Below are 27,648 nucleotides of genomic sequence, written 5' to 3' on the forward strand. Positions count from 1 at the left end.
AGGCCTTCAAAACACCAAGCCAGTGTATTATATGAGCTGAGTTCCATGCAGTGAGATGGTACTATGACAATGGTAGGCATAGGAAAGGGTGTGGCACACTGGATGACTCTTGTGAGTGTGTGTATGTAGATGAGGGAATCTCAGGGTACCCATATCAGCATTCCAAGGACCTCTTCAGACAGGTGGGGTGTGACCAGCCGCATGGGTGTGTAAGGTTTTTAGAAAAGGTCTGACATGTAGATGGGATGTGATGTGCTGGATGCTTGTCATATGTGTGGCACTTGTGCTGTTTATGTTCTGCTTATGTGTAACTCTAGTGACAGATAGTCATTGCAAAGATTGCAAGTAGTTGGAATTACTGCTGCCAAGAGTCTGGTAATACATTCCTGTTCCTGAAGCAAAAGCATGTCAACTGCCTGATGTATGAGGCCTGTTTTCCCCTAGTTGAGTGATGGTGTGTGCCATATGCTGCGATGAACCATGTTTCCTACATGTATGTGTGTAATATGTGTGGTCCTCAGCTATTGCCCTTCAAAGGTGAACTGTACAGGATGTCTGTCATTTACATTGTGTGTGTATGTGACCGTTGTATGATAGGCATTACATTTGTTGTGTGTTTTTCTGTGTCCTGATTGTTATATCATTATTGCTCCATGAGACAACATTCTTCTTCTGATATGTAGAGCTAAAGGTGTGCAGAAATGAATAGGCCAGACCATGATGTGGTGTTTGTTATCAGTGTTTATTTACAATAGTTCATTAAGTGGTGATGGTGATAATTATGAAAAGAAATTGTTCACAATGTGTTGGCGCCTACGCACTCCAGAAGCCGTGTTTGGTTGTTCCCCCTCCTGTTGCAGGGCAGCATCCTCCTCTTCCTCGTCTTCAGGCCTGTATGGGTCTGGTTCGAGGAGGGGAATGTTCCTTTTGACACAAATGTTGTGCAATATTGCACATGTGAGGATGATCCTACAGACCATCTCGGGGGAATATAGTAGGCTACTACCAGTGATGTTGCGACAGCGGAACCTTGACTTGAGGATGCCGAAGGTTCGCTCGACAATGATGTGTGTCCTCTTATGGGTGTTGTTGTATGCCCGCTCTGCAGCAGTACTCGGGTTGCCAAATGGTGTCATTAGCCATGGCTGGATGCCATACCCCTGATCAGCTGAAAGAGAAAAAGAATGGGATCATGTTGATGTAGCTTGCACTATTGAAAAGACCTTCAATAGCAGTAGTTGTCTTGTGTTGTCTTTGACTATTTAGTGTACTAATGTGACATTCTATACTTGTAGGCTATACCATCTGCATTGTGTTTTTTCCTTGGCTGAGCACGTGTTTGTCTGCTAACAGTTTGTCATCAGTATGTTTTGTGATTTTCAGTGCAGTGTGCCCTCCCTAACATTGTGACTTTTGATACAGGTGTCCTTGTGTCTTCAATTGGGGTGAGTAGATAGTTCAATGTAGAGTTTAATTTATGAGTGTTGTTAACACATTCATATGAAAGTACCCTGGACATCCCATACCTTTAGACTTAGGCAGTGTATTAATGTAAAGGTCATTGTGACACTTACAATTTGCAAGGTGACATTTCGGCTACCACACTCATTAATGTCTTCACATTAGGCTGTACAGTAAATTCCGATGTGTGACAGGTTCAATGGTGACGTAAGAAACATGGCTAGTGATGTAAGGACCTCAGTGTGTTCCTGTCAAGATGTTGCTGTTGTGGTGTATGTGTTGTGTGTCCTAGAGGGTTGCTTTGCAGTGTATATATATGTAGGTTTTTGTACTTACCAACAAGTAGTCCATTGCCATACCGTTCATCCTGGAAGTGTTGGTTGATGGTACAGTGACGGAAGATGAATGAGTCATGGACACTCCCAGGATATTTAGCCACGATGTTGGTGATCAATCCCTGGTGATCGACTATGGCCTGCACGTTAATTGAATGTGTGTGCTTCCTGTTGCGGTAAAGGTGTTCAGTTGCAGCAGGTGGCACAAGGCGTGCATGTGTGCAGTCGATTGCACCAAGGACGTGTGGGAAGCCACTGATTGCGTAGAACCCCTGTTTAGTTTCCTGCTGCTTCTGCAGTGTGTTAGGGAAGCAGATGTGGCGGGGTGTCAGGCAAATGATGGCATACAGTACTTTAGGCAGAAATGCGGAGAATGATGGTTGTGATATTCCGCCAACCAGGGCACCAGTTGTTTGAGCATGTGAAGTACGGCAAGCAGCTTTGTTTCTGTTGGTATGGTGTGGGGTGTCACCAAAGTGGGGGCCAACTGCTGTTCAATGTTTCTCAGCAGCTGCTGAATGGCCTGCCAGTTCAACCGGTAACTCTGTATGATGTTGTATTCCCTGAGGCCCTGAAGGGTTGTTCTTGGGTGGAATATCCTCTCCTGCCTTCTGCGCTGCCTTTGGGGTCCCTGCTGGTGCTGTTGTAGCTGCTGTTGTTGCTGCTGGGCTCTGCGTCTGCGTGCACGCTGGATAAGAATCACCTCCATGTCTCCCTTTTGCTGCTCTGCTGCTCTGCTGCTCTGCTGTTTGTTCTGTGTGTTCTGATTAAATACAGGTGTGTTTGCCCCATTTTAACGCCTGCCCTGACCCAGGTGTTAAATTTTGACGCAAATCGGTCTGTGCGTCATTTTCTGGCTCCGCCTCCCGGCCGTGCGTCATTTTTGCCCGAAAGCATAAATACGACGCACGGCCGTTTGCGTCATTTTTGGGACGGGAATGCCTACCCTGCAAATCATTAACGCAGGGCGGGTTGCCGCATCCCAAAAATGACGCACACGGCGGAATTTTGTCGTCCGCGGGCGTCAAAGTTTAAATACGGGGCAGCGTTTGCGCTGATTGTGCGTCAAATGTTTTGACGCACAATCGGCACAAACGGAGTATAAATATGCCCCTGTGTGTCCTGGAGGGAAACTCACTATAAAGACATATTTGATTAGCACTTGTACCCTATAAAATTAGCAAAAAGAACTACCCCACACTTAACCCCGGTGCTAGAGAAAGTGTGACCTAATGGGAACTTTCTGGAACATCTGGTGGGATTCTCCATATGTTAAACCATATTGGAATTAAATTATGTTGCATATGAATAGGATGTTGGGATACCCTATCCCAGCTAGACTAGTGCTCGGTCTTCAGTCTTCTATCCTCAAATATCAAGCTCTTTCCGACTGTTTAATACTATGGGACTCTTTATGGGCTGCTAAGATCACGCTAGCAGCACATTTGCTTACAGAATCTTTCCCATTTCCCCTAAATTTCTATAGACTCTGGAACAAACGAGCAATGGAGAGGCTTTTCTGTGCAATTTCTAATAACTACATAAGCTTCAAATCCATCTGGTCACCTTTGATAAAATATATTTCTAGTGGGGTCCCTATGCTGTTCTGTTCATCACACCTATAAGCCCTGAACGTTTTCGGTGTTTATGCTAAAATGTTATGCTCTGATCTGAATAGAATTGGTGAATTCTTGGGGATTCTTACGTTAGAAGCTAGAACTATGTGTGTGATGAATGATAATATATGCTTCCTCTGTCATTATAATTGGATGCTTTTAGGATTTGGGAAGGGTAGAGATATTTATTGTAATAATTTGTATTTCACTTTTTAACACTTGGATCAAGAAACAAGATTGAAGGCATATGATGTAACTATCATGGCATATGTTTTTTGTGAATTGCATTCAGAATCACTGCAATAATGTTCTGTTAACGTGTTTTCAAAACTCCCCAAAAATATTTTGATATAAAAAACAAAGCTTCTTTCAATGCTGCCTCTTTTAAAAGGAAGTAGGGTCACGACAATCTTAAGCAAATGCACATGGTCACCAGCAAGCTTATGCAAATACAGATCAGATACAGGTTGTTCTTCTAGTTTGATCATGACATCAAAAGAGGGCATAAACTTGTCAAAGATTACCCCAGAAGACCCAAGAAGGGCTATGTTGCTACCATGAGTAGGAATAAGAGAAATGTGACCTGAAAATTCATTAATAAAGAAAGATCTCAATGTAAAGCTCATACTAATGATTTAATATTTCATGAGGGCTTCCTAGTACAGTGAGGAAGCTGCCGATCGAACGGTAGGAAAAAGAGAGAACATTTTATTTCAAATGTATGTATATTAAGCAGTGGAAATGGCAGGAATCACATTAATAAATGTGTGGAAGAGGGGGTTTTAGCTAGGCCTCGAAGGATCCATGTAGTTTGAAATATGTCACTTGAAATAGTTATCAGATGTACACTTCTGGAGTAAGGGCACAAAATGTGAGCGCATATACTCTCAATCTTCTAAATAACAAAGTTAGAAAAATACCTGAAGATGAATTTAAGAAGGAATAGTTTGGCAAGTTCTACCAGATTCTGTGCCCTATACGGAATGAGCTACCAAAAACTCATCAACAATTCCCTAGACTAAATTGGCCTACCAATACCCCCGGAATTAAATAAATTGTCATACAAGCAACCAAAAAAGGAAGAAGATGTGAAAGCTATTAAGGCACTGAACCTAAAAAATGCACCGGGCTCTGATGGATGTACTGGATCCTTCTATAAATATTTTACGAGTGCAGTGTCGGGCCCAATCGCTAAAGCATTTAATTCATTCTAGGAGCCAAGCCAAGTGAGAGAAATAATGCCTGAAGCTAATATTTTATGACTTCCAAAGACTTTCTTGAAAGAGGGTGTTCAAGTGACACTAAAATACTAGCAGCAGGACCAAAATTCCGAATGGGTACCCCTGGATCAATCAGTCCAGCTTCTTCAAAAATATTGAAAACCTCAAAAATATTGTTTAATATTGAAAAAAGGCAAGGATCTCAGTGGCGTCCATCAAACTAGATGAAGCAAAAGTGTTTGAGATATACTTATGATAAAATATGCTAAGAGTCCAACCCAAATTAGTATTTGTACAAAATATTAAAATATTGATTATGACGAATATTGCTCATTGAATTGCTTGTACCCTTTTCATGGGGGAGAATCTAAAAAAACAATGTTGGAAAGGTGGTTGTGAATCATGTGCCAGGTCTCTCTCCTCTTAGTTGCGCTTTTGATAGAGCCTGTTGGTTTCAGGATAATGTTAATCACAAAATGTAGGACCTTACCTTTGCTGAAGAAGAACATATATTGCACATGCTCACAGGTGATGTGATGGTGGTTATTGCATAGTCACCTGGCTCTCGCCCACAAGTGGTATGAGAACTAAATAGGCCAAAAGTGGCTCTGAAAGACTTTAAATTGAACTGCAACAAATCAGGTGTGTTAAATCTTACCTAGCGAGGAGGTGTTTTTTTATTTTCTGAAGCAATCTTCCCAGATTTAAAGGTTTAATGGAAAGAGTAAGTGTATATAGATTTCATAGAGTACACAAACCATCACCGTTAAGAAAGATCTAGCTAAATGGAGTAGGAAATGCAAATTTAAGGGGAAGATTTCCGTGTTGAAAATAAATATGTATGCGTGGGATTCGCTCCAAAGAGGATCACTGTGTTTTCTGATTAGTTTGACAGATCCAGTAATACTCAAATTCATTTTTTGCCGTTTGTCAAATGCAAGCGATGCCAGTAATATCAATCAAACATACGGTACTTCAGGTACATCCTGATAAAGTAAGGGTTGTGCCAAGAAAAGAGGGCACACTTTTAATACTAGGATTACTTAACAGTATACATACTAATGCTCATCTTGACACCCTGTCCAATTTTCTGTATGGTTTTATCTCCAACCAATATGATACTGCCTTGATATAGCGAAAAAAACGTACTTGGTAAGTTTCAAGTATAAATGATCTCAGCGCTTAAGGGGCTAAATATTTGTAGCAGATTTGAAGACCACTCACACCCTCCTAAAAGCAGGACTCAATATAATGAAGATTGCCAATAATGGCTTTGATACAATATCACACTTGGTTACAAATTACTAAAATAAATATCTACTGTGTAATAAAAGAGAAAAATAATAAAACAGCTTCTTTTTTCGACATGTGCACATTTTTGCATACAGAATGTCCTCAAATTTTCGTCATATTTTTTTTTCAATTTTACTTAGGTACATTTTCATTAAATAGCATATAATAATTTTGTGCGGCTGTAAGAAAAAATAAATCGTGACTCTAGACCCAGAAGACGCTGAAATGTTAACTAGTGCAGCATATGAGAAGACTTTCTTTGGTGACGCTACAGGATAAGTGATTTTGAACACATTAGGCACAGCATTTCAGACGTATGTGTATGACAAAAAGAAAGAAACACCTATGCTTCTTAGCTTCGACAGTTTGCTCACATTGATGATATAGGAAAATACTTAGGGATATATTTATACTTTTTGACGCACAACTGCGCCAACGCAGTTGTGCGTCAAAATTTTAACACCGGCTAACGCCATTCCAAAGCGCCATGCGGGCGCCTTATTTATGGAATGACGTTACCCGGCGCAGCTGACTGGTGTGCGTAAAAAAAAATGACCCACACCAGGCAGCGCCGGCGTAGGGGAAAATGGAGCTTGGGCGTCAAAAAATGGGGCAAGTCAGGGCTGAGGCAAAATATTGGCCTCAACCCGATTTGCGCCATTTCTTTTGACTCCCAACCCCCATTGAAATGACTCCTGTCTTAGCACAGACAGGAGTCATGCTCCCTTGCCCAATGGCCATGCCCAGGGGACTTATGTCCCCTGGGCATGGTCATTGGGCATAGTGGCATGTAGGGGGGCACAAATCAGGCCCCCCTATGCCACAAAAAAATAAAAATAAAAATAAAAATACTTACCTGAACTTACCTTAAGTTCCCTGGGATGGGTCCCTCCATCCTTGGGCGTCCTCCTGGGGTGGGCAAGGGTGGCAGGGGGTGTCCCTGGGGGCATGGGAGGGCACCTCTGGGCTCCTTCCGAGCCCACAGGTCCCTTAACACCTGCCCTGACCAGGCGTTAAAAAATGACGCAAAAGTGGCTGGACGTCATTTGTTTTGACCCGCCCACTCCCGTGCGTCATTTTTGCACAGGAGTTTAAATAAGGCGCACATGCCTTGGAGTAATTTTTTAGACGGGAACGCCTACCTTGCATATCATTAACGCAAGGTAGGTGTCCACGCAAAAAAATGACGCAAACTCCAAGATCTTTGGCGCTAGACGGGTCTAACGCCAAAGTATAAATATAGAGTTAGCTTTGCGTCGGATTTGTGTAAAAAAAAACGACGCAATTCCGGCGCAAACAGAGTTTAAATATGCCCCTTAATATTTGTGATTTTCTTGTAGGTTTAACTTGAACACTTGTGATTCCATGTTCGGTTTCTATGTGCTATGCTAAATGATGTTTTGTTAAGCTATGTTAGGTTATGTTATGTTAAGGATATATGTAGCACTGTCTGCGTCCTGAAAATCACCTCTCCTTTCTTTTTTCTTTCTCCTTCCCCTTCCACTGTCCTAACCTGTTCCCATCCGTCGTCGTTTTCATTTCCTTTTTCTCTATGAGTTTTTTGCCATTTGCTATGTACTAATCAGTTTTTCTTTTGCATTATCGTTTTAAAATAAAGTGTAATTAAACATGTTATAAAAACACCTACAAAACTCAAAGTTGAAATGCAGCAAAGTAAGTGTTATGTTTAGGATTAATTAGACATATGAGACTAGGGATATGTTTATTGGGCACACGACCTTGACGGACGTGTTATATAAAGTAAGTAAGGTTAAAAGTAAGAAAAAATGTATTTGTGGATCGTTTTTGTTTTCTAAAACAAATGTGCCTGTTGATAGAATACTAGCAACATGATCTGATTTTAGTGTGACAGATATGCCATAATGTATGGACATTTTTTTAAACCGGAAAATTAAATGTTGAGAACTAAAGCATCATGCCTCTTGTTCTTTCAGTGGGTGCATTCCTTGCTGCGTATTTGCGCCATCCTCAGCGTCATTACTGTTTGCATGAACACCCCAAAGACATTCGAACATTATCCTCCTCTCCAGTATGTGACCTTTGCCCTCGACACACTGCTGATGTTTCTCTACACGGCAGAGATGATAGCAAAAATGCACATCAGAGGCATAGTGAAGGTATGTTTATGTTTTTATTTTGATATTTATGGCATGAAATGTAAATCAACCCTTCTATAAAGCACTTCTGTGAGCACTGGAACATTTAATTGATAGAGCACGGTTTCTTTTATCTAAATCTCTTGTTAAAGTCATCAAGGAAAATTCCACACTGGTGCCAATTTTAGTGAGGGTTACATATCTAACCAATCTGCAAAACTGATGCAAAAATAAAGCAAGAACCTCCATTTTAAAAGTTCATGTAATCTTAATTTATATATAATCCAAAAGAATACGCAAAACAGAATGACATACAGTGAGCAAGATATGGCCAAAGTAGGTTCCATACAGGAACTCTCCTTTTCTAAGTATGGTATCAAAATGGCACGATGAAATTCTACAAGGAAGGTGTAAACATCAGATGAACCAGATTTAGGGTTCAATGGAATAGTCTGAGAGGCCTATATTCAAGGAATTGGCATAGGGTCAGCACCTCAAGTTTTTTAACTTCCCTTCCATTCGCCAATTCAAAAGGGCAGAAATGCATCCTATTTACAAGATCAGATGCATTTGTCCTTTCCCCCTGCACTGGTGCACAAATTGCTGCCTAGCACAAATGCAGACACACTTGCAACGTGGTGCAAGGGTGTCTGCGTTGCCAGCATGATTGGCTTTGTGCAGGAAGGTACAGCTTTGTGCACAAAAACAATCCAGAGAAGTATTTTCCTCTTTCTATGCGTGCTGCAGAATGCTGCCAAATGTACAGAGGAAACAAGGGGAAGAATTAAAGATATTTCTCCTTGTTGTGTCTGCCTTCGGGAGGCATACAGTTTTGACGCATTTCTAGGTTTTTCAGATTTGTGTAAATCTGGGAATGTGTGAAAACCCATGGGTATTGCGTGGGAACACCCACCGCAAATCCCATGGTAGACCTCTCTGATGCAGTGTAAAGCAACGCAGCAACTTGTGCTGTGTTGCCTTACACCATATCTCCAAGGCCATGTAAAGCCACGCAAAGCGGCTTTGCGTGGCTTTGTAGATTTTAGTCTGTACTATGCGCCACAGATGCATCACAAAAAGTGATGCAAGGAGCTTGTAAATATGCCCCTGAGTATTCAAGTTTGAAGCTTAACACTTTGGCAAGGAGAAATCAGCAGAGTCGAGAATATGTCTTCTTTCAGCAGAGCCAGGTTAGGGTCTGGACTACTGTTCGAAAGAGCACACAATTAAAACTTGAAATACGTTTTTCAAAAGGGTTCTTCTTATCGTCTTTTACCAAAAAAACAATCAAAAGACAGTGTTCTTAGGGAGCAATTAGACTCCCTAGTTCCCAGCTGCCATAAAGGAAGCAATCATCTGGACAACCTAGGATGTGACATCAGTCCAGTGTACGTGGTACAGGATGGTGTCTCCCACTGTCTCAGGCTCCGTACCTGACACCAAAAGTTAGTTAAAAGTTCAGTGATCTGCTTGTCTCAAACAGTGAACAAAAACCTATTTTAGGCTAAAGAGGACACAGCTGCAAAGAAATGGAAAAACAAGACCCTTGAAAAACATTTTATAAAATTTAGCATGTGCACTGAGGCCTTACTGCAGATTAGGCTAACACTAGATTCAAATAGATTCTAAATTAATATAGTTAGAATAAGTGATTATTCACATTAAATTTTAAAGGAAGCATATCTATGGTTTCATGGTGAGTAGATTATTATAATTCAGCAAAATATATGAGTGGCTCTCATTAAAGGGATATACAGCCACTTAGTGCAATGGATTCAAAAAAATTAGGCACATTGACACAGTTAAACACACATTCAGTATAGATGTTGCATATAAATCAGATGGGCAATGAATAATGCTTCTCTATAATGTAGATTTAAAAAAATTGGCAAAAGATGACCTACACTTTGAATGACCTGTGGAGTCCATGCAATTTTTACCTAAGGGATTTAACTGACAAAAGATCATTGTAACCACCAAAGAGTCTCTGAGGTCTGCCCTGTGGTTAAATCAACCATTTTGGGAAAACATGGATATTTAGGCATCTTTGTTGGACAGTTGTAAATTGGAATACTATTAATACTGTAGACAAAAATATCATCTGACATAAATGTTGTGTCTTAAATATTGTTTACAAAGGTGGTGTCCTATTGGATGGAACATTTATATTGGAATGTTGGGACAATAGAATGGGCCAGGGCTGGTAGTGGCTGATTCAGTCCTGCTGGTTCAACATTCCAATGTTTATTTTTCTTATTTTTCTGCTTCTTCCTTTTTAACTTACCACATTCTATCATTTAGAATGTTCTACCATCAGTGGGTGGAATGTTCTATTAGCATTGAAGCCTGCGCCTTAGGGTTGCTAAAAGCACTTTCTGTGATTACTGGGTTTTGTCTGTGAATCAGGCCTGTAACTCAGCTCTAGAGCCTTTATCAGTCAGCATAGTCCTCCATAGCCAGCAATAATGTTATATTGGAGTATTGGAATGTTGGTAGCTTATTGAAGACAATGAAGTGGCTGAGCTATATTAATTACGATTATACAACATCTGCTCCAGCAGGCCAATGATTGTCTTTCTGATTCTCATGTTTAGAGCTATCTATCCCCAGAGCATTGTAGCCCACTGCTGAGGGCTAAACCGTTTGTAAAAGGCCCTCTACCTTGTCATTGGTCCTGCATCCCCAGCTTCTATCCTGGAGAGAAAGTTTTCCACAATTTGTGTAGCCATTGGCAATATGCTATAATGCTACTTTGGTAACTTCAATTCGGCAATACATTTGTAAACAAAATTTAAGACATAACATATTTGACAGACGATATTTAGTCTACAATATTCTGGTACTATACCATGTGGGATATCTGCTATTAAATTCTTTGCCTATGGTAGAGACTTTGTTACATTTACATTGCTTAAAGGTTGAGATGTCTTTCTGAAATTTGTCATTGCTATTTGCTCACTGAGGGGCATATTTATAATCCCCTAGCGCCAACTTGCACCACATGAGAGTCATTTGCTCAGAGCAGGCGTTAAAAGGGGACTTCCATTATTTATAATGGGCAACTATGTACTGCAGGAGTAGCACCAATATTTCGGTGCTACTCCTGCGAAGTACATCAATAGCATCATGAAAACGGATTGCTATTGCCCCTTACCCTGTGCCATGGTGCACCCTATTTTCAATAAGGGGCACACATGGTGGAGGTAGGGGGGCGGTAAAAGGCACAAGAAAAGTGGAGCTGCACGCATTGTAGAACCACTTTTCCTAAATATACCCTTGAATATTTCTCCATGGCAGGGGTGCACAATATAGGTTCATGAGTGTTGGATCCATAACAGATTTTTAGTATTCCCACATAGCATATATTTGCATACGAAGAATTGAAATGAAACTCATCTACCTGGTGACTAATCCGAAAATCAGGCATGAATCCTGTACTCTTGACATTCATTAAACACACCTGGTATATAATCTGTTGGGTTATTAGTTGTATAGGATGTGAGGTCTGCCCAAGTAATAGGTCCACAATTTCTCCATACTGGGAGCCATGTACCCTAATGTTTTGCTTGACACTTTCAGGATAGCTAAACACAGCAGTTAAAGGCCTTCACAGGGGAAGAGGTGTGGGTTAGTATTGTCCATTTGCTGGCATGCAATAATAAAACTCAATAAATGATGGTCCACTCAGTGCTTTTTCTTTCGGAAAGGGCAATTACACTTATTACACACACACTACTAAACACTATGCATTAATTTACACATTTACAAATAAGACTGATACCTTAGATGACATTATGAAATCTCATTTAGCTTCTGGGTCATGCCTCTTCAAAATCACAGTGCACCCAACCTATAACAAACAGCACATTACAATATAAGGGGGGAACATTTTAAATAAAACAGGCCTATTGGATTTGCCAACTAGCATTACATATAAAATCAAAGTCAAAGGTCAACAACTCACATATTAGTAATCACAAGCATATCCATAATAATTATGTGGAACGACCATTGTTAATAGGCATTACAATACTGTTCAACAATCTTTGACAACATAAATGGGTATTGAAGCATTGAAAAAACACATAACAGATGTCTGTGTCTTGTTTATACACCCTCACGCCACATAAAATTCAGCCATAAAACCAACCCCTAGAAAACACTGTATCCCCAATGGTACAGCAAAAGCTCCAGTTTTAGGAGTAATTGCAAAGTCAAGAAGAAAGTCGGGGGTCCTAATCGTTCTGACACCAGAAACTTAAGGTCGGTTTTTAAACTTCTTGGCCAGAGCTGCTGCACTCCTGCAGTTTAAACTTCTTGGCCAGAGCTGCTGCACTCCTGTAGCTCACTGCACCTCCTTTTAAAACATTGGTGGTGCCCCTGTCCTTTTTTAGGGCCTCCACAGTGAAAAAAACATATACAAATTGGGAAGCCCTGCTGGACATTATGGAACATTCCCTTTGGAGCAGAGAATATTGTATGAGCGGCTCCTGCCACATTCATTTGCTGTGACACAAGGCCTCACACAGTACGGCTTCCTTTATATTTTTTTTACTGGGGGTGCCCGGTCTCATCTGAGCAACCCTTGTTGGAGGCAACCCAGGGAGCCCAGCCCCAGCTGCCCCTGCTGGCTCCTTGCCTGGCCAATATTCTGCTTCTGTCAGTGCGGGAGCAAGCAGTGCTCTTCTCCCTTGCCCGCTCCAGGAGGCAGGGAAACTACCTCAGTGGTGGTGACCCACCAAGGGCAAGGGAGTGTGGGCAGGCTTGTTACAGCTAGTGGAAGCGCAGAAGCACTCCCCCTCCTCCATGTGGTATCGGGACCCAGAGATGCGGTCCTGGACCCCTATTCTCTTTGTTGAGGTTCACAACAATGCTCCTTTGGTCTTCCTGCCTTGGCCCCCAAGAAAATGGGGAGAGGGCCCCTACATGTGCCCTTTCCCTGGATAAAAAAACAGGAGACTCCTCCTTGTGCCGAACCCCGGGCTCTGGCCCTCCCTGGGGTTAATTTTAGGAAAATTAGTACATCGTCAAATGCTCGGCTTCGCAAGGATTTGTCAAAGCTCAAATTCTTCAGTAGCCATGACTCAGGCCCCGTTGGGCCAATTTCAAAGTTCATGGGCTAAGTTTACCCCTGATAGCGAGTTCTAGCCACCAGGAGCAGTTTTAGCAGACCGTCCCACCTCCAAATTGGTGCATATTGCAGGGAGCAGGTTCCACTGCCTCCCTGCACCAGGACTCTTCCTGATCTTGGTGCAGAAGTCCAGATCTTTTTCCCCAACTGGTCATCGGGGAGTGTAAGGGGGCCAGCCTCATTGGTCCTTGGAAAGACCATCTTGTGCTAGGGTCAATTAGCGGCAGAGTCCTTAGCCCTTTTGGGCATCAGAGGGTTTGTCTTACAGTTGTCCATGGCTGTTGCAGTATCAGGGTATAGCAGCAAAAATATAAAAAGTCCTTTCTCTTCCTTGTTCAAGAGTTTTTCAAGGGGGTGGAAGGTTCTAAAAGCCAGGCACCCCTGGCCAGCCATGGGGTGTTTCCATCCCTGTCCATCCCTGTCCCAAACCTCCTGCACAGCATGCTGGAGCAGTTCCAGGAGTCACTGATCACATCTGCTCTTTGGGCCTCCACTCTGCCCCTTGCTGGCATTGCTGACAGGGCCTTTACCACTGAAGCTTCAAAGTGGGGCACCCTCCTGTGTTGGCTCAAGTTTTCTGGGCTTCCTCATTTTTTCAGTGGGGCTGGCTGTTCCCATCCCTGATACAGGTTGACAGGTAATTAACAGATGCAGATGTTCTTCCCCACCCTTTTCTTCTCAGGAGCTGATGGAAGAACTGTTAATTACTCCTTTTGTGTTGGATGGCCTTTGTTCCCTCACTTGGGAAGAAATGTGGACCAGCAGGGTGACAGAAGCAATGCGACAATTCTGGATCAGCTATAAAGTGTACATGTATGTTCCTGGAAACTGCAGATATGAGCTGGGCACACACTTCCACCCCAGTTTCATACCTCATGGGACTTTGCAAGTTAAGGGAAACAAATCCGCATGCTAAGGCATTTTTCTCCCTGTATATATATCATAAAGAGTTACTGAAGACAAAGCAGTAAATCACACTGACTTTCCCTATGAGTGCCCACTAATATTATAAGGGCTACCCGAGGTTAATTTCTAACCCTGCAGAGTCCCCTACGTGCCAGGCTACATGTGTGCTGATTACAGTCTCACATGTGCATCCCCAACACTTGTGCACACATGTGTACACACGGGTTCACAAATAAAAAGCCAAGAGCTCCTTACCCTAACTACATTGCAACGGTCTTATCTTAAAAGACAGACACTGTCAATAAACACCCGCAGTCTGTTTGCTGTGTGATTATTGTGGGTGAGGCACATGTAGTGAGACTCACCCACAGTAAAAAGCCCAAAACTGGGTTACCAAAAAAAGCAAAACAACTCTGGTGTACGAAATGGGAGAAACCTATTTTGCAACACTGTTGCATAGTTGACCCCTCTTTCATGGCCTGCATCACAGGTGTAAGTGATTACATTAGCTGATAGAGAGCAGGAGATTTGAATAGATTTTTGTATTTTCTCCATTTTATTTTTCATCTTACTTTTGTTAGTGCTATTCAGCAGCAAACCTGTGACGGCAATGTTTTTATTGCATAATAATCCCTGTTTCTGTTGAATGGGTATACCCTACAAATTAGTGGGCCTGATACCCGTTTAAAAATGGCCACCTCCTGTGGTACAGGTATTCGGCTGAAATGGAGCCTCCAGTGAAACTAGGGAGAAAAGTTGTGTTTCTAGCTACACAAAAATCCATAAAGTCCTTTTTTATTAAATAGTACTTGTAATTTAAATGTAAAATTATCGTAGTCATAATCCATGCTCTTCACACCAATTTATAAGTAGTGTGCAATTGGCAGCTTAATTTAAAATCTAGTCCTCCTAAACGACTGGCGCTTGTAGAGAGAAAAGATTTGTTAAGACACAGGACCAATTTGTTGCAACAAAAACGCCAAGCATTCTGGCTTTTCTGTACAAACATATGAAAAACACTGGCATTCACAAATGCTAGTTGTGTGTGTTGCATGCACAAATACTGTTTAACACAAATCAAGTCATACTTATTGGGTTTGCCAGTGCGCGAAAAAACAGCAAAAATCCGGCAGCTTTCTGTGTAGAATGCATACAGAGGAGGAAAAGTGAATGTGATCAACAGTCGGATGATTGAATGTACACTTCACATGTAAAGTAATCCCACGCGCAATCCAGTGGAAGCGTTTCCTTGAATGTGGAATGATACAACAAAGTCACTAGAATGAAGTGAGCGAGAAATACAAGCGCCAACGCCCACGTTTGTATAAGGTAAAGAATTCATACCAACAAGCATACAGCTGCGCTGTCATGCCAGACCCAAAAATGCGGTGAGGGTCGGAAGTAACTATGTGATATCAATGTTTAAGACAGAGCAACTGAAAATACATTTGCACACTACTAAATAAGAAACATACATAAGCAAATACACCGTAAATCAAACATGTGAGCATCCAAGATAATGTTTTTCTTCCAACAGAAACACACATAAGATTTGCACTTATTTTAAATAAAACATGTGTTCACTATGTTTTACAAAATGTGAATGACAATTTCTTTCAAAAGATCAACAATAAATTAAAATGGATATGCTATTTATAGTGTTTTGACCAGTGTTTCCCAAACTGTGGGTTGCTACCCACTGGTGGGAGGGTGAAGGTCTGAGCAATAAGTCTGTGTTTTTCTTTAAATTATGTATTTATCCGGTCGCAGTTGCCAGTGCTTTAAAGTCAGGGGTCAAACGTCAGGCTATGTCTTCTTACAATTTGCTGCTTATGCTTTTAATATGGGATTGGTGTTTGATTGTCTTTCTCTGACTGCAAAGTGAGAGAAGTTTTTAAAATGAATTATATAACCATCTTGCTGAAGTACATGGAATGTGAAAGTCTGTACGGTGTCGTTTTGTGTCACACACATCCAAAAATAAATATCTGAAACTGAACTGTACGCACCCAGCAGTTAAGAAAGCAAAAATGAATCACGGTTTTGTAATTCTGAAGTGTGCTGGAAACCGAGACTTTAATAGTATCAAAGCTAGTGATACACAAATGATAAATATTCACAAAAACGTTATTTTAATACATTATCAAGTGCTATATGCTACATAGTTGTATCAGTAAAACTGTAGGTCTGAGGAAAGTTAATGACCATTGTAATGTAAATTGTGCTGTCTGTAAATGACTATGCTCTACAAAATGACACTTTAGTTACTTTTAAAAAAACACCTCCCTTTGTCCCTCAATGATGGGTGGGTCATGAAAATTTGTCATTCTAAAAAAATGGTTGTGGTTCTAAAAGATTTGGGAATCACTGGAACCACTGGTCTGGACTAATTTCTCCACTGATCACTGAATGGCATTGTGAAACTCCGCATACCTTAGGAATATTCCATACTGTTTGAAACACAGCCCTATGTTGCAAAGCGAGCACTGGAAGTGCCAAGTTAAGTCCCAGTGTCCACCATGCCTTTGGCTGACTGGTGTCATTAGTGGGTGAAGAGCTTGAGCAGTGACATTTTACCACCTTAGACAGTGGTAAATGGTTGATTTTCACAGTAACAGTTGAGGCATATGCTGCTTCTGGCTCGAACCATAGCGGCATTTGTTGAGATATCTAAAGTAAACAACTGAACATAAAGCAATAGCATACACAATTCAACAGAACAACACAAAACATAGCAGAGGATATTTCAACAAAACAGTCAATCAGATGTAGCACAGAAAATACAGTACAACACAACAAAATCACTTTGCAAAAATGCAGCACAAAGCAGAGCAGCATGACAAGACAAGAGAACATACCGCCACCACAACATAATGCCACATAATAAATGAGCACAAATATGTTTGTCACACATTACCACCAGTGTCCTGTTTTGATAATATGGTAGTAAAAAGTGTTTTGAGAACTCACTGCCTTAAATAACCACAAAGGACGTGAAACAGGGCCAGTGAAATATTTTTTGTGATCCTCATTTTCTTTCCACTCGAAATGCTAAATGCTTTCATTTCTTATATAAGCTGCAGCATTTTTGTGGCATATTTTGTTGATTATGTTGCACACATCGGTACTGAAGCTATAGTTTGCTACATTTCTTATATGTTAAAAGGTATTTATTTTTCTTTCTCACAACACACTGAGACTGCCAGAGAATGTCAAGCCTCTGTAATGCGTATTTACCTTAATATGCAATATATCTTCAGCATTGCTTAGGGATAAAGTACCCCCTACTGTACCACATAAGAATATTGCAAGTCACCAATGAGTTCTGTGATATACAGGAACGTCGCCGAAGGCAATGTTGGTTTATGAGGTCCTGGAACTCCAAGGCAGGCAGGCAGGTTCTGATTCACAGAAGGGTAAAGGAAGAACCCATTGACAGTGCAACTCCTGCACATACAATTGAAGGACAAACATTCAAATAATACTAAAGAAGCTGGCAGGCTTCTGCAGTTTTGCTATTCATAGGCTCAACAGATATGAGTTGTTGAGTAGGAGGTTGCTTATGTGAGTAAGTTGTCAACACTCCATGCCTTGGTGATGGAAGAGCATTTCTGTAGGCTCATCACCCATCCATGGAAATTCTCAGGCTTACAGTCCTTATCCTATTGTTGGGTGGAAGTGTAAAAAGAACGTGCTCTGCATTGTTTTCAAATTGGTTTCAGTATGCATTTTTATGTTCAAGGTTTGGAATTTCAATTATTTTGATTATTTTATGTTTTTATTTGTTATATAGTAAAACTGTCGTATTTTCCCTAAAAATGCCTAATAAATTATTCTAACATTGGACACAGTCTACGGTGTTTTACCCAGCAGACGCTTCCTTTCTTCTTCAGGGAATGATGGCTAGATATTCAGCGGTGCATAGAGCCCACATAAGATCTCGTAGCTTTTTTTGGGTGGCAGGGGCCCTCATTGTGAGTGGCTACTGAATTCCGGTGGGGCCAGTAACAGCAATTATTGGTACCATCCAAATTATGAGCTCTGCGGAACACCACTAAAAGCATCTGAATTCCACAGGTGAATGTGGTGGGAAAATGGGGAATTCAGGGTAATGACTCATTTCTTACTGGACCCTAAGGGCCATATTTATGTCAAAGTCACTCAGAGCAGCAAATCACCTTGTTGCACTGCGTAGCAGGCAAAGGGCAAGAATGCGTTGTATTTTAAAGAAAACAGCAAATTTCTGCCTTTGTCCCTGTGCTGGCGCCAATGCAGGCAGCCTTGCACAATGGTGCAAGGGTGCCTGCATTGTAAGCAAGATTGTTTTTGATGAGGAAGGGGCATCTTCCTTCAAAAAAACAATCCTCTGGGTCATTTTTCTCTTTATGCGTATGCTGTGGTATGCGCATATAGAAAGAGGAAAAAATGAGGAGAAATAAAAACATTTATTCTCGTTATGTCTCACCTGGGAAGTAGCATTGTGGCACATTTCCAGGTCTACTACTTTTGGGAAATCCGGGAATTAGTCAGAATCGATGGATGTTGCGTGGGAACATCCCAAGTAACATCCATGGTACACCTCTCTGGGGCAGTGTATCCCAATACAGCAATTTGCCCTGCGTTGTCTTACTCTGGATTTTTCACGCCAGTCACGTAAGGTGGCCCTGCGTGGCTTGATAAATTGCATTTTGTGTTGCATTGCGCATGCATCACGTTGCGTGGTGCATGAGCGACACCACCCGAGTCATAAATATGCCCCCAATGGCCCAACTTGTGATGGACCAGATTTTCCACACTCCAGGAGTTATCCATCTCCACAGTTACCAGTATTTAGGTGTGGGGAAATACCAGCCCCTTCCCCAGGCTACTCATATTGGAAGGCTGAGTGTTCTTTAAAAAGCTATCTCTTTTCTGCATTGTGTCTCCCTTTTCGGAAATTCTGAATAAGTCTGGGCAAGAGAAGTAGGGAGAGAGCAGAGCCAACAACATTCCTTTGTAAATATTGAATAAATGATTTGGCGTGCCCTGCACCTACCACACCCCGTTGCCTGCATCAAAGCATTTTTTTTTCAGGGACTGATGCATGGGTAAACTACTGTTTGTGCATTTGCAGCACATTCTGGGCCTACACAATTTTCATTTCTGAATTTTCAGATCTGCAAAGTAATGTCATGAGCTAGAGAAAAAATATTTCCTGAGATGTGCCCCTTTTAATTCGTGAGGATTTTTAAGTCCTGTTCACTGTTGTGTTTTGCTGACAGTGGAAGAGGATGGCCAGTGAACTGTCCACGCGCACCTCACCTTTGCTGTCCTGCCAACAAAAATTCTAAATAGAAACAAGCATGCATCAAGCAGGAAGTAAAATGTTCGCGCGAGATTCGTCACAGGAGAACCTCTACACCCAACAATGCTTCCATTTTACGAATTTGTTCGCAGCTCCATGGTTTCTCAGATGATCTTTCTGTTGACTGGGCTCACGGGCATTGCTGGCACCTGGCAAGTTGTTATAACAGCGTAATGTAAAGTATCTCTGGGAACACGAGATGCTCTCTGGGTTGCTGTGAAAGCTGAAGGTGCGATCTTTTTGTGCAAATCAACAGTGCTGCAGCGGCAACTTCGGTTCTGCTGTCTATTAGATTCTCTCCAGTGGGGGTTCACGCAATTAGTGTCAAACTGCATAAGCAATGTCAAGAAAGTGGCATAAATTATCATGAGGAGCCGGAGAAAGAATGCAAACGTGCCATATTTTTCGATTGCGCTCCGAAGGGCTTCCTGGTCTTGCATTCCAAGTGGATTCCATTTCTGCAAGTCTTAAGAAGGTTTGACGTGTGATATTTCTCTGTTCAGAAGTGCCCATTTCCAATTTCTTTCCAAAGAAATTGTGAAATAACTTTCTTTTATTAATCAACAAAAATGTCACGGTTGTGGCTATTTTGACCAGGGTCGGGCAGTGGAAGCTTATGCGGCTATTTTTCACAAATCCATAAAGAACTTCAATTTTGTTTAGAAACACACAGATAGATTTGCTGCTGGCCTCAGAATGGGGAACCAGACTTCAGTGCTCTGTTTGGCTGCTCTTGGCTAAGAGGGAGGGTGTTTGGCTCTGCTGTGTGTAGTCTTGGCCTCTTGGGATTGACTTTCAATGTTTAGCTGTGATGGATCACTGCATGGCAAGACATCTTGGGATGGATGCACATAACCTAACAATACACTTCACTATACTCACTCGGTTTATTATTATTATTATTATTAATTTTATTATTATTATTATCGTTTTCCCATTTTAAAGTTGCAAGAGAATTAATGGAGGGTCATCAAAATCCCCAAAACAGCTATAATAAATGTGGAGTTTATGTATGTATGTATGTATTTATTTATTTACTTATTTAGTCACAAATGCACACATTGTTGTTTCAGCTGCACTCGTTGTTGGCATTTGCAGCCCTCCTTAACTAAGGGATATGCAGTAATTGTGCACTCTGCATCCTACCCTCGGGCAGGAGCAAGAGCAATTCCCCACCATTAAGGTACCAGGCCAGAAGCCATTGTGGAGTGATGGTGATGCCCATTTCGAGAGTAGAAATACAAGACCTATTTTGCCCCGTTATAAAGGAAGGCAGCGTATTCTCAAAATGCTGACAAATCCTAATGGTGCAAATGGATGAGCCGTTAAATACTCAGATGTGAAGTGTGCAAATGGGATCTTCATAACTATAATGGAGCTGACTGTGCAACAGTTTTTAGTTCACAATTACGCCTGTAAACATGCCTGTAAAATACCCACGCCTCCTTGATAAAATAGACGACTTGTGTACTTTATGTATCATTATCATTAATTTAGATTTATTTTGATAAACATTCATGGCTCCAGCAATGCAAGCCATACAACCTCGTAGACTTGAATGCATAAACTATGAAACATTGTGCCCCTACGTGTAATTGGATTGCCTCTGTGGCAATATCATGTGCACAATGTGCACACCTGCATCTTTGCCCATGCACATCTTCTGCAAATTATTAAGAACACGGCCGTATGTTATTATTATGTCTAATAGTAGAAGTAGTGCCCCTATGGCTGGAGACTTTGACATTCAGAAAAACTAAAACCCAGAAGCAAGCCTTCTCAGGGAACACTTAGGAATGTAGAATTCCACTCCGAGCGGACAGTTCTGCCAGAGTGGGACAATCTTTGGAAGCAAAGGCAACATAGTAGTGCTTTCTCAATGCACGAGCAGAAGTACAATGTGATTGCCTTGCAGATTTTATCGATTAGTACAATATATTACTCAGAACACTGGCTGCACCTTATATAGGGGAGTATGTTTTGCTGGCTTAAAGAGGCATATTTGTCTACTTTTAACACAGTGATGTATTGGGCAATCTAAATGGTTTCCTTGGTAGCAAACTGATGAAAATAGTTTAGTTGAAATGGATAAATGCAAAACCCCTTGCCTTGGTCTTCACACAGGATCAGTCCCTAGCAAATTTAATGGTAACACACAATTTCCCCAAAGAAGTTAAAGGAATGGGGAAGTAAAATGATTAAGAGCCTAATTAAGAGTTTGACGAACAGGGTATACTCTATGGCAAAAGCAATGAAGTATTCTCTCCATTGAAATGAAGTTGTGCCCGCCTCATTTAGAGTTGAATAAAATTGAAGTCTGTCAGAGGCGGAGATTACTCAGTCTCCCTTGCTCATACCTCCTGCAGCCTGACAAAGTAAGGCTGTCAGAGATTTTGCCATTGAAGTTTGCCTTACTTAGAATGTGCAGTCAAATGGCCAGTTTTCACTGTCCATCACCATAAGGGGCAGCTAAAACTTGTAAATGATCCCCATGCCACGCGAGAAAGCTCCCGGCGTGAGGGAGTAATTGTGTCTTTTGTTTTCAAAAAGACTATCCCACTTTGGGATTTTGTTTTTGAAAATAAAAAAAAATGTTGAAAGTTTACCATCACGCAGATGTAGTCATTTGTCAAACTTTCAATACATTGTCGCCACCTACTGAGATGGCGGTTAGTATCAATGCAAGAGATGTCCTCTGGGCTCGTGGACATCTCTATATTCGGTGGGTGGAGTACCCTCGCGTGGCTGTAGTAAAGCACTGCTGCATGCTGATGGTACATACTCCTTCTGGCAACTCTAAATGAGGCCCTAATCCATTAAAACAGAAAACCCAAATCACCTGATGAAATACCTCACAAATAAACAATGATCTTGACATAAAGCATCGCACTTTAACAGTGCCCATGGGTTTGTCACCAGTGTCCTACAGTTCCCCCCTATTTTACACTGCTAAGAAGGCAGCCAGGCCGTGCTGGCCAATAAGGTGGTCGGTTTCCTCCGTGTGGTAGGGGAAGTGCCCGCACATCACCACGATCTCAGAGTTTGGGACCTTGCAGCATTTTCATTTGTGGGGGTCTGGAATGGCACTACCATTATGATGTTGCTTCTTCTTGGGGGCATGTTCAACCAGTAACCCAGTTTCTTACAGGGCCACAAACAGAAACTGAGTGGATAGCAACGGGCAGCAAAGTGTCTTATATTTTAGCTACGAGCTAAAATCATACCACATTTTCTGGTGGTGTGTTTTGGGAGGCATATTGCCACATTTTAATACAGCGTGAATTTGTTTTCTGCAGTTATGCTATCTTCAACCTTGTATGAGCCTCAGACCATCAGAGAGCTCATTTCACCCAGCCCTTATTACTACTCATCATATTAGGCACATCAAACAGAGCGAGCTGGAGTTCTTCCAAGTGCACCATGGGAGCAATGGAGGCTCCTGCAGCCCCTGTGGTGGAGGGAGAACTCACAACCCTTTAGGGGTCCCAGCCTTTCAGGGGGTCAATATCCAGCTTAGGGCCAATGAATCTCTGTGTAATACGGGAGACTTAGGGGAGTCATAATACTGTTAGAGTTGAGAAACACACAATCAATTTCTTTTCAACTTTATTTGAGATTTGTTTTTAAATTCTTGGGCTCATGTACTGATTGAACATTGGTCTGATGAGGAAGACGTGATCACAGTTGAACAGTTGTGTTCCAGGGTGGCTTTCACTGTTGCCTGCAGCTCTTGGCACGGTGGTTCTGCAGAATGTTCAGTTCCACTAAAAGTAGCCAGATTGACTGGTGTTCTTGCTAGTAATTATCTCGAAATACTGTCTCACAAATGTTGTCTCATTATGCTGCTTAGATAGAAAAAATGGAAATACTGAATACATTTCACATTGCTGTTCTCTTAAGCAGCAGCACTGGCTCAAAATGAATTCTATACACATTTGAATATATTCAACAAGCAATTGTAAATTGTATTCCTAGTGCCCATCTCTCATGTTGGAACTTCTTTAACAGTATCTTGGAGCCACTTTTTGCTTTTTTTTTAACAGTTGCATGCATTTTTGTGCATGTGTATGATAGGACGCTTAGGTGTGTGTTTGTGTATGTGTGTGGCAGGGCAGTTTTCCTGCCACAAACCTTCCAATGTTCAGATTCTGCTCCTAACATTCATCCATTACCCTTCAAAGAAAAATTCTTCCAAAAAGGAGTCTAAGTCACAAAGCTAGGACATTAAGGCCCATATTTACGCAATTTTAGTGCCGCATTTGTGTCAATTTTTGTCGCAAAAGCAGCACAAACGTAAAAATGAAGCAAATGCGGTGTTAAAAAAGTATAAATATAGGCCTAAAAGTTCAGAAATGTGCTCCCTTGGGGCCTGATTCAGGGATGCTACTAGGAGTCTTCACCATGACCATGTGGTTTTCCCTGCGGATAGGTGGCGGCCAGATGGTGGTGGCAGAGTGCAGGAACCTCACCAGCATCTGACACTTGAGGCCTCACAGCCTTCTTCCTGCAACAGTCTGGCAAATCTCTCCCCTGTGATACTGCTACTGCAGGCCTTAGCCAGAAACGGGATGGTTAGCACAACTTGATATCACCTGCCTTAAGTACTAGCTATTTTTGTAGGGAAATACTTCATAACCATTTGTACAGTCATCTCTGTGTCATGCTTAGTGCAATAAAGAGATCGTCAATCAGGTTTAGCCACAAGTGGCCGTTCAGAGACAGATTTAATAATAAAGACTTAAACTGTATGGTAAAGTGGGCCGGCATCTTCTCTAGTTGTAGTGGCTAGGCATGACCTACTGCTGCAAGCCACTTCAGCATCCTGCTGGGCTGTGCTGAGGCCAGAAGGACTTGGGTAGCCATTGCCTACTGCTATCTGCTTTCAAGTCACCTGAAACTTTGCAACATGCCTTCACAAAAGATGGCAGTTTAGTGCAAGGTCAGACAGTCACTTGTCGTGCCCGTCTCCTCTATAATGACACTGGTGCTTATGAGGCGTATGAAGCCGGCAGAGCTGTCCTCTTGCTCTACCGCAATCGTAACTAAATAATAACAAATGGCGTCCATTACAGTGCAAGGACTCCACACAGTGAGGACATTTCAAGGAGGCAAGCTGCATGCAGTCATCGACATATGCACCAATGAAATAGCTGTAGTCCAGTGGTTAGCAAACATCCCTACGGCCTAGTCCACAATGTAAATGACACTTTCAACAAGTCAAGTCTGAAGATGACTGACCCAAAGCAAGCAGTGGCTGAACAGGGCTGACCCAAACTCGATCTCGTTTTACATTTTATATTGGTAACATGAGCTCTGGCAGCTAGGTAAAGCTGTGATCATACCAGATGAACAAATGGAAATCGTACTATTTCTATGCAAGTGTACAGTCATTTTGGGAAACATTCTTTGTCATAATTGCATATGAAATGATGTACAAAATCATACCGACATGAAGTGTCAACAACCTCCAGGTAAAAATAAAACAAGTCAATGTAGAGAGAACTAGACCTACAGTGATATCAAGTGTTAATTTTGTGCACATCACTATTCAAGCTATACGAGAAATGTGATTGCAGGACATCGCTTACATAACTTATATAGACAGAAAAACAACAAAATCATACACTGCTAAAACAGAAACACCTTCGGACTTCAATGTAACAGTCACTTTAATTGACTATGCACGTATGTCCTACCCATAATCCACTAGGAGTTCTGAATTATTTCATGACACATTTTCCTCACATGTAACAGTGGTGCCCAACCTGTGGTCCAGGGACACCTGGGAGCCCATGAAGCGTCCTCAAGGGGTCTGCTACTGCTTATAAAATTAAATAATGTTAACAGATTAATAAAGTGTATATAAATAAAGTGGCTAAATGTACAATTGAAAATGTTAAAACATACTGTAAATGTCAAGGAATTTGAAATTGAAGGTTAAAAATTAAATTAGTATTCTCAGATTGATTCATGGGTGCAATGCAGGTGCATCAAACAGAATATAATATGGACAATGTGTGGATTCAATTGAATTTAGAAAAGCTTCAACCTTCCTTTATTTTTTTTTATTTATGCTTGCAACTTAAATAAAATGTGTTATCGTGTGTGTGTGTGTTTGATGGAATGTTTGTTTCAATATTTTTTGTGTACTGTTTTGCGGTTCAAATGATTGACAATGTTTATGCTGGGGTCCCCGGCTTCCAGTAATTACTCAGTGGGGGATCCCTGGATTCCAATAATGATTCAGGGGGGTCCCTAGGTTCCAATAATTATAAAGTGGGGGTCCACAGTGGTCAAAAGGGTTAGAACCACTGAAACATACTCATAAGGACCTATTGAATACCACTCATTGCCAGGGTTTGCCTAAATAAACAATACCGCCCGGAGTGTGTCTATTAAGCCTTGTAACAGTTTTGGCATATATCACAAAACACCCCATTCCATTTGTATTTATTCTAGGTCACAAACATATTTTCAGAGTTAGTAAGAGTCTAGGGTAACCCTGGAGTGAATTTATTAAGAAATGCGCTGAGCTATTCCTATAATTGCAGCCTCGGCTGATATATGGTTGGTCTGGCTGCCATTTTTCAGAATGTCAGGGGCTGGAATAGAGATTTGCCAGTGTTATGTGGTGGTATTGAGTTCACAGGCCCATTACAGACTTGTGGCATGTCTCTGAAACTCCAAATTATATCATGAAATTGAAGCATCTGATGCACAAGGAAGAGCATTTTTCTCTTTGATTGGTCTTGGGGAGCTTCTTTTATGAAATTCGTCAAACAGTTAATGAATATGTCAAAAAATATTAAACAAGTGTAGTAAACAGTGTGACCAGGCTCCTGAACTCTGATGGCTCTCAGGGCCCATATTCTTATTATTATTCTTCCGCTAGACCTTTTAGGATGCTAGAGAAGTGAAGGACAGTTAAAATCAACCTTTCGATTTAGTTGACAGTGTAACCTATTTGATCACACATTAAATCCCGGAGGTAGAGGATAAAGTTCAAAAAGTTATTACAAATTAAGAGTCAAACTGATGTGAATGAATCTCAGAAACATACTATATAAGTACAATATCACTAGAGGTGAAGTAAATCGTCAAATGAAGTTAAATTGTATAAGCATAAGACATATGAGAATTTCAGCTGAAGCAATACAAAAATGTGAAAAAGAATCTGTTGATCTGTATAAGTCGCAGTAATTTTGCTTTATCACTTGAGAATCTAAGTTATTCTAAGCACCATAAACTATACTACTGGAAAATCCTAATTAAGTCTCAGGAAATGTAGGAAAGTGTCAGCATAGCAGAAACCTCAGCAGAAGTTCTGATAGAGAGGTGATGCATAGCACAAAGCCCCGCAAAGGAATAAAAAGTAAAGAGGTCTGAACGTCTTCAAGTCTCAAGGGAACCTGATATTGTCTGATTAGGTGGCTACCAATTGAACCTACAGAAGCTTCATCAAAATTGAGTCATCCACACCAGTAGTTTTCCACCTTCCTTGAACAGATGAAATTGGCAACTGCAATCAAACTTCACACCCCAAGACTTGGATATCAGGATGGCTTCAAATGTCTCTCGGTGTCTGGTACACAACTAAAAGCCTTTTCTTCTCAGTTTGTTAGTGCTTCTTTTTTCCTTGCCAAAGTATCCTCCCATACCCCACTATCATCAATCCTCACATATTCCTTTTATTAACTGTAGATTTACCCAAATGCACTTGCAAAGAAAGAATATTGCAATGTGAGCAATACCCCACCTTGAAGGTCAAACACAAGAAATCAAATATTTCAGGACATTGGTTTTGCTAACGGAATATAATAAATCATTGGATGCATATTCAAAGTACATGATTATAGGTGCATCTTGCAATAATAAATGGAAACAAATCTATCAATGGAACATGATTATATGCAGTTTCACCATAATGCCATAATTAGAGTACACAAATATAAATGTGCATGAGTACTACATTTTAGCATGTTAAAATCAAACATTAGAACAGACAGACATATATATGAATTTTTAATTTTCTACTTCAAATGCACCTACTGTAATACAATTTAGATGCTCCACTTTACATTAGCAATGTTAAGAAACATGTTATATGTATTGTAGATTACATTATTATGTTAATTCTGTAACACACGATGGTGCAACCAAAATTAGGTGTTACCAGCTCCATTAATGATTTCATACAGTCTCTAATTCGATGAGTTCAGGCTCTG

General features: G+C 41.1%; 1 protein-coding gene across 1 annotated transcript in view; it reads left to right on the forward strand.

Moving 5' to 3' along the window:
• The window catches only part of NALCN (sodium leak channel, non-selective), a 2,264,872-nt gene that overhangs the window by 82,862 nt on the left and 2,154,362 nt on the right, over positions 1-27,648 (forward strand). The window contains exon 2 of the mRNA XM_069205064.1: positions 7,881-8,063. Within this exon, the coding sequence (XP_069061165.1) occupies positions 7,881-8,063 (183 nt within the window). The remainder of the gene's footprint in view (positions 1-7,880; positions 8,064-27,648) is intronic.

Source organism: Pleurodeles waltl, chromosome 8 (assembly GCF_031143425.1).
Source record: "Pleurodeles waltl isolate 20211129_DDA chromosome 8, aPleWal1.hap1.20221129, whole genome shotgun sequence".
Taxonomy (NCBI): Eukaryota; Metazoa; Chordata; class Amphibia; order Caudata; family Salamandridae; genus Pleurodeles; species Pleurodeles waltl.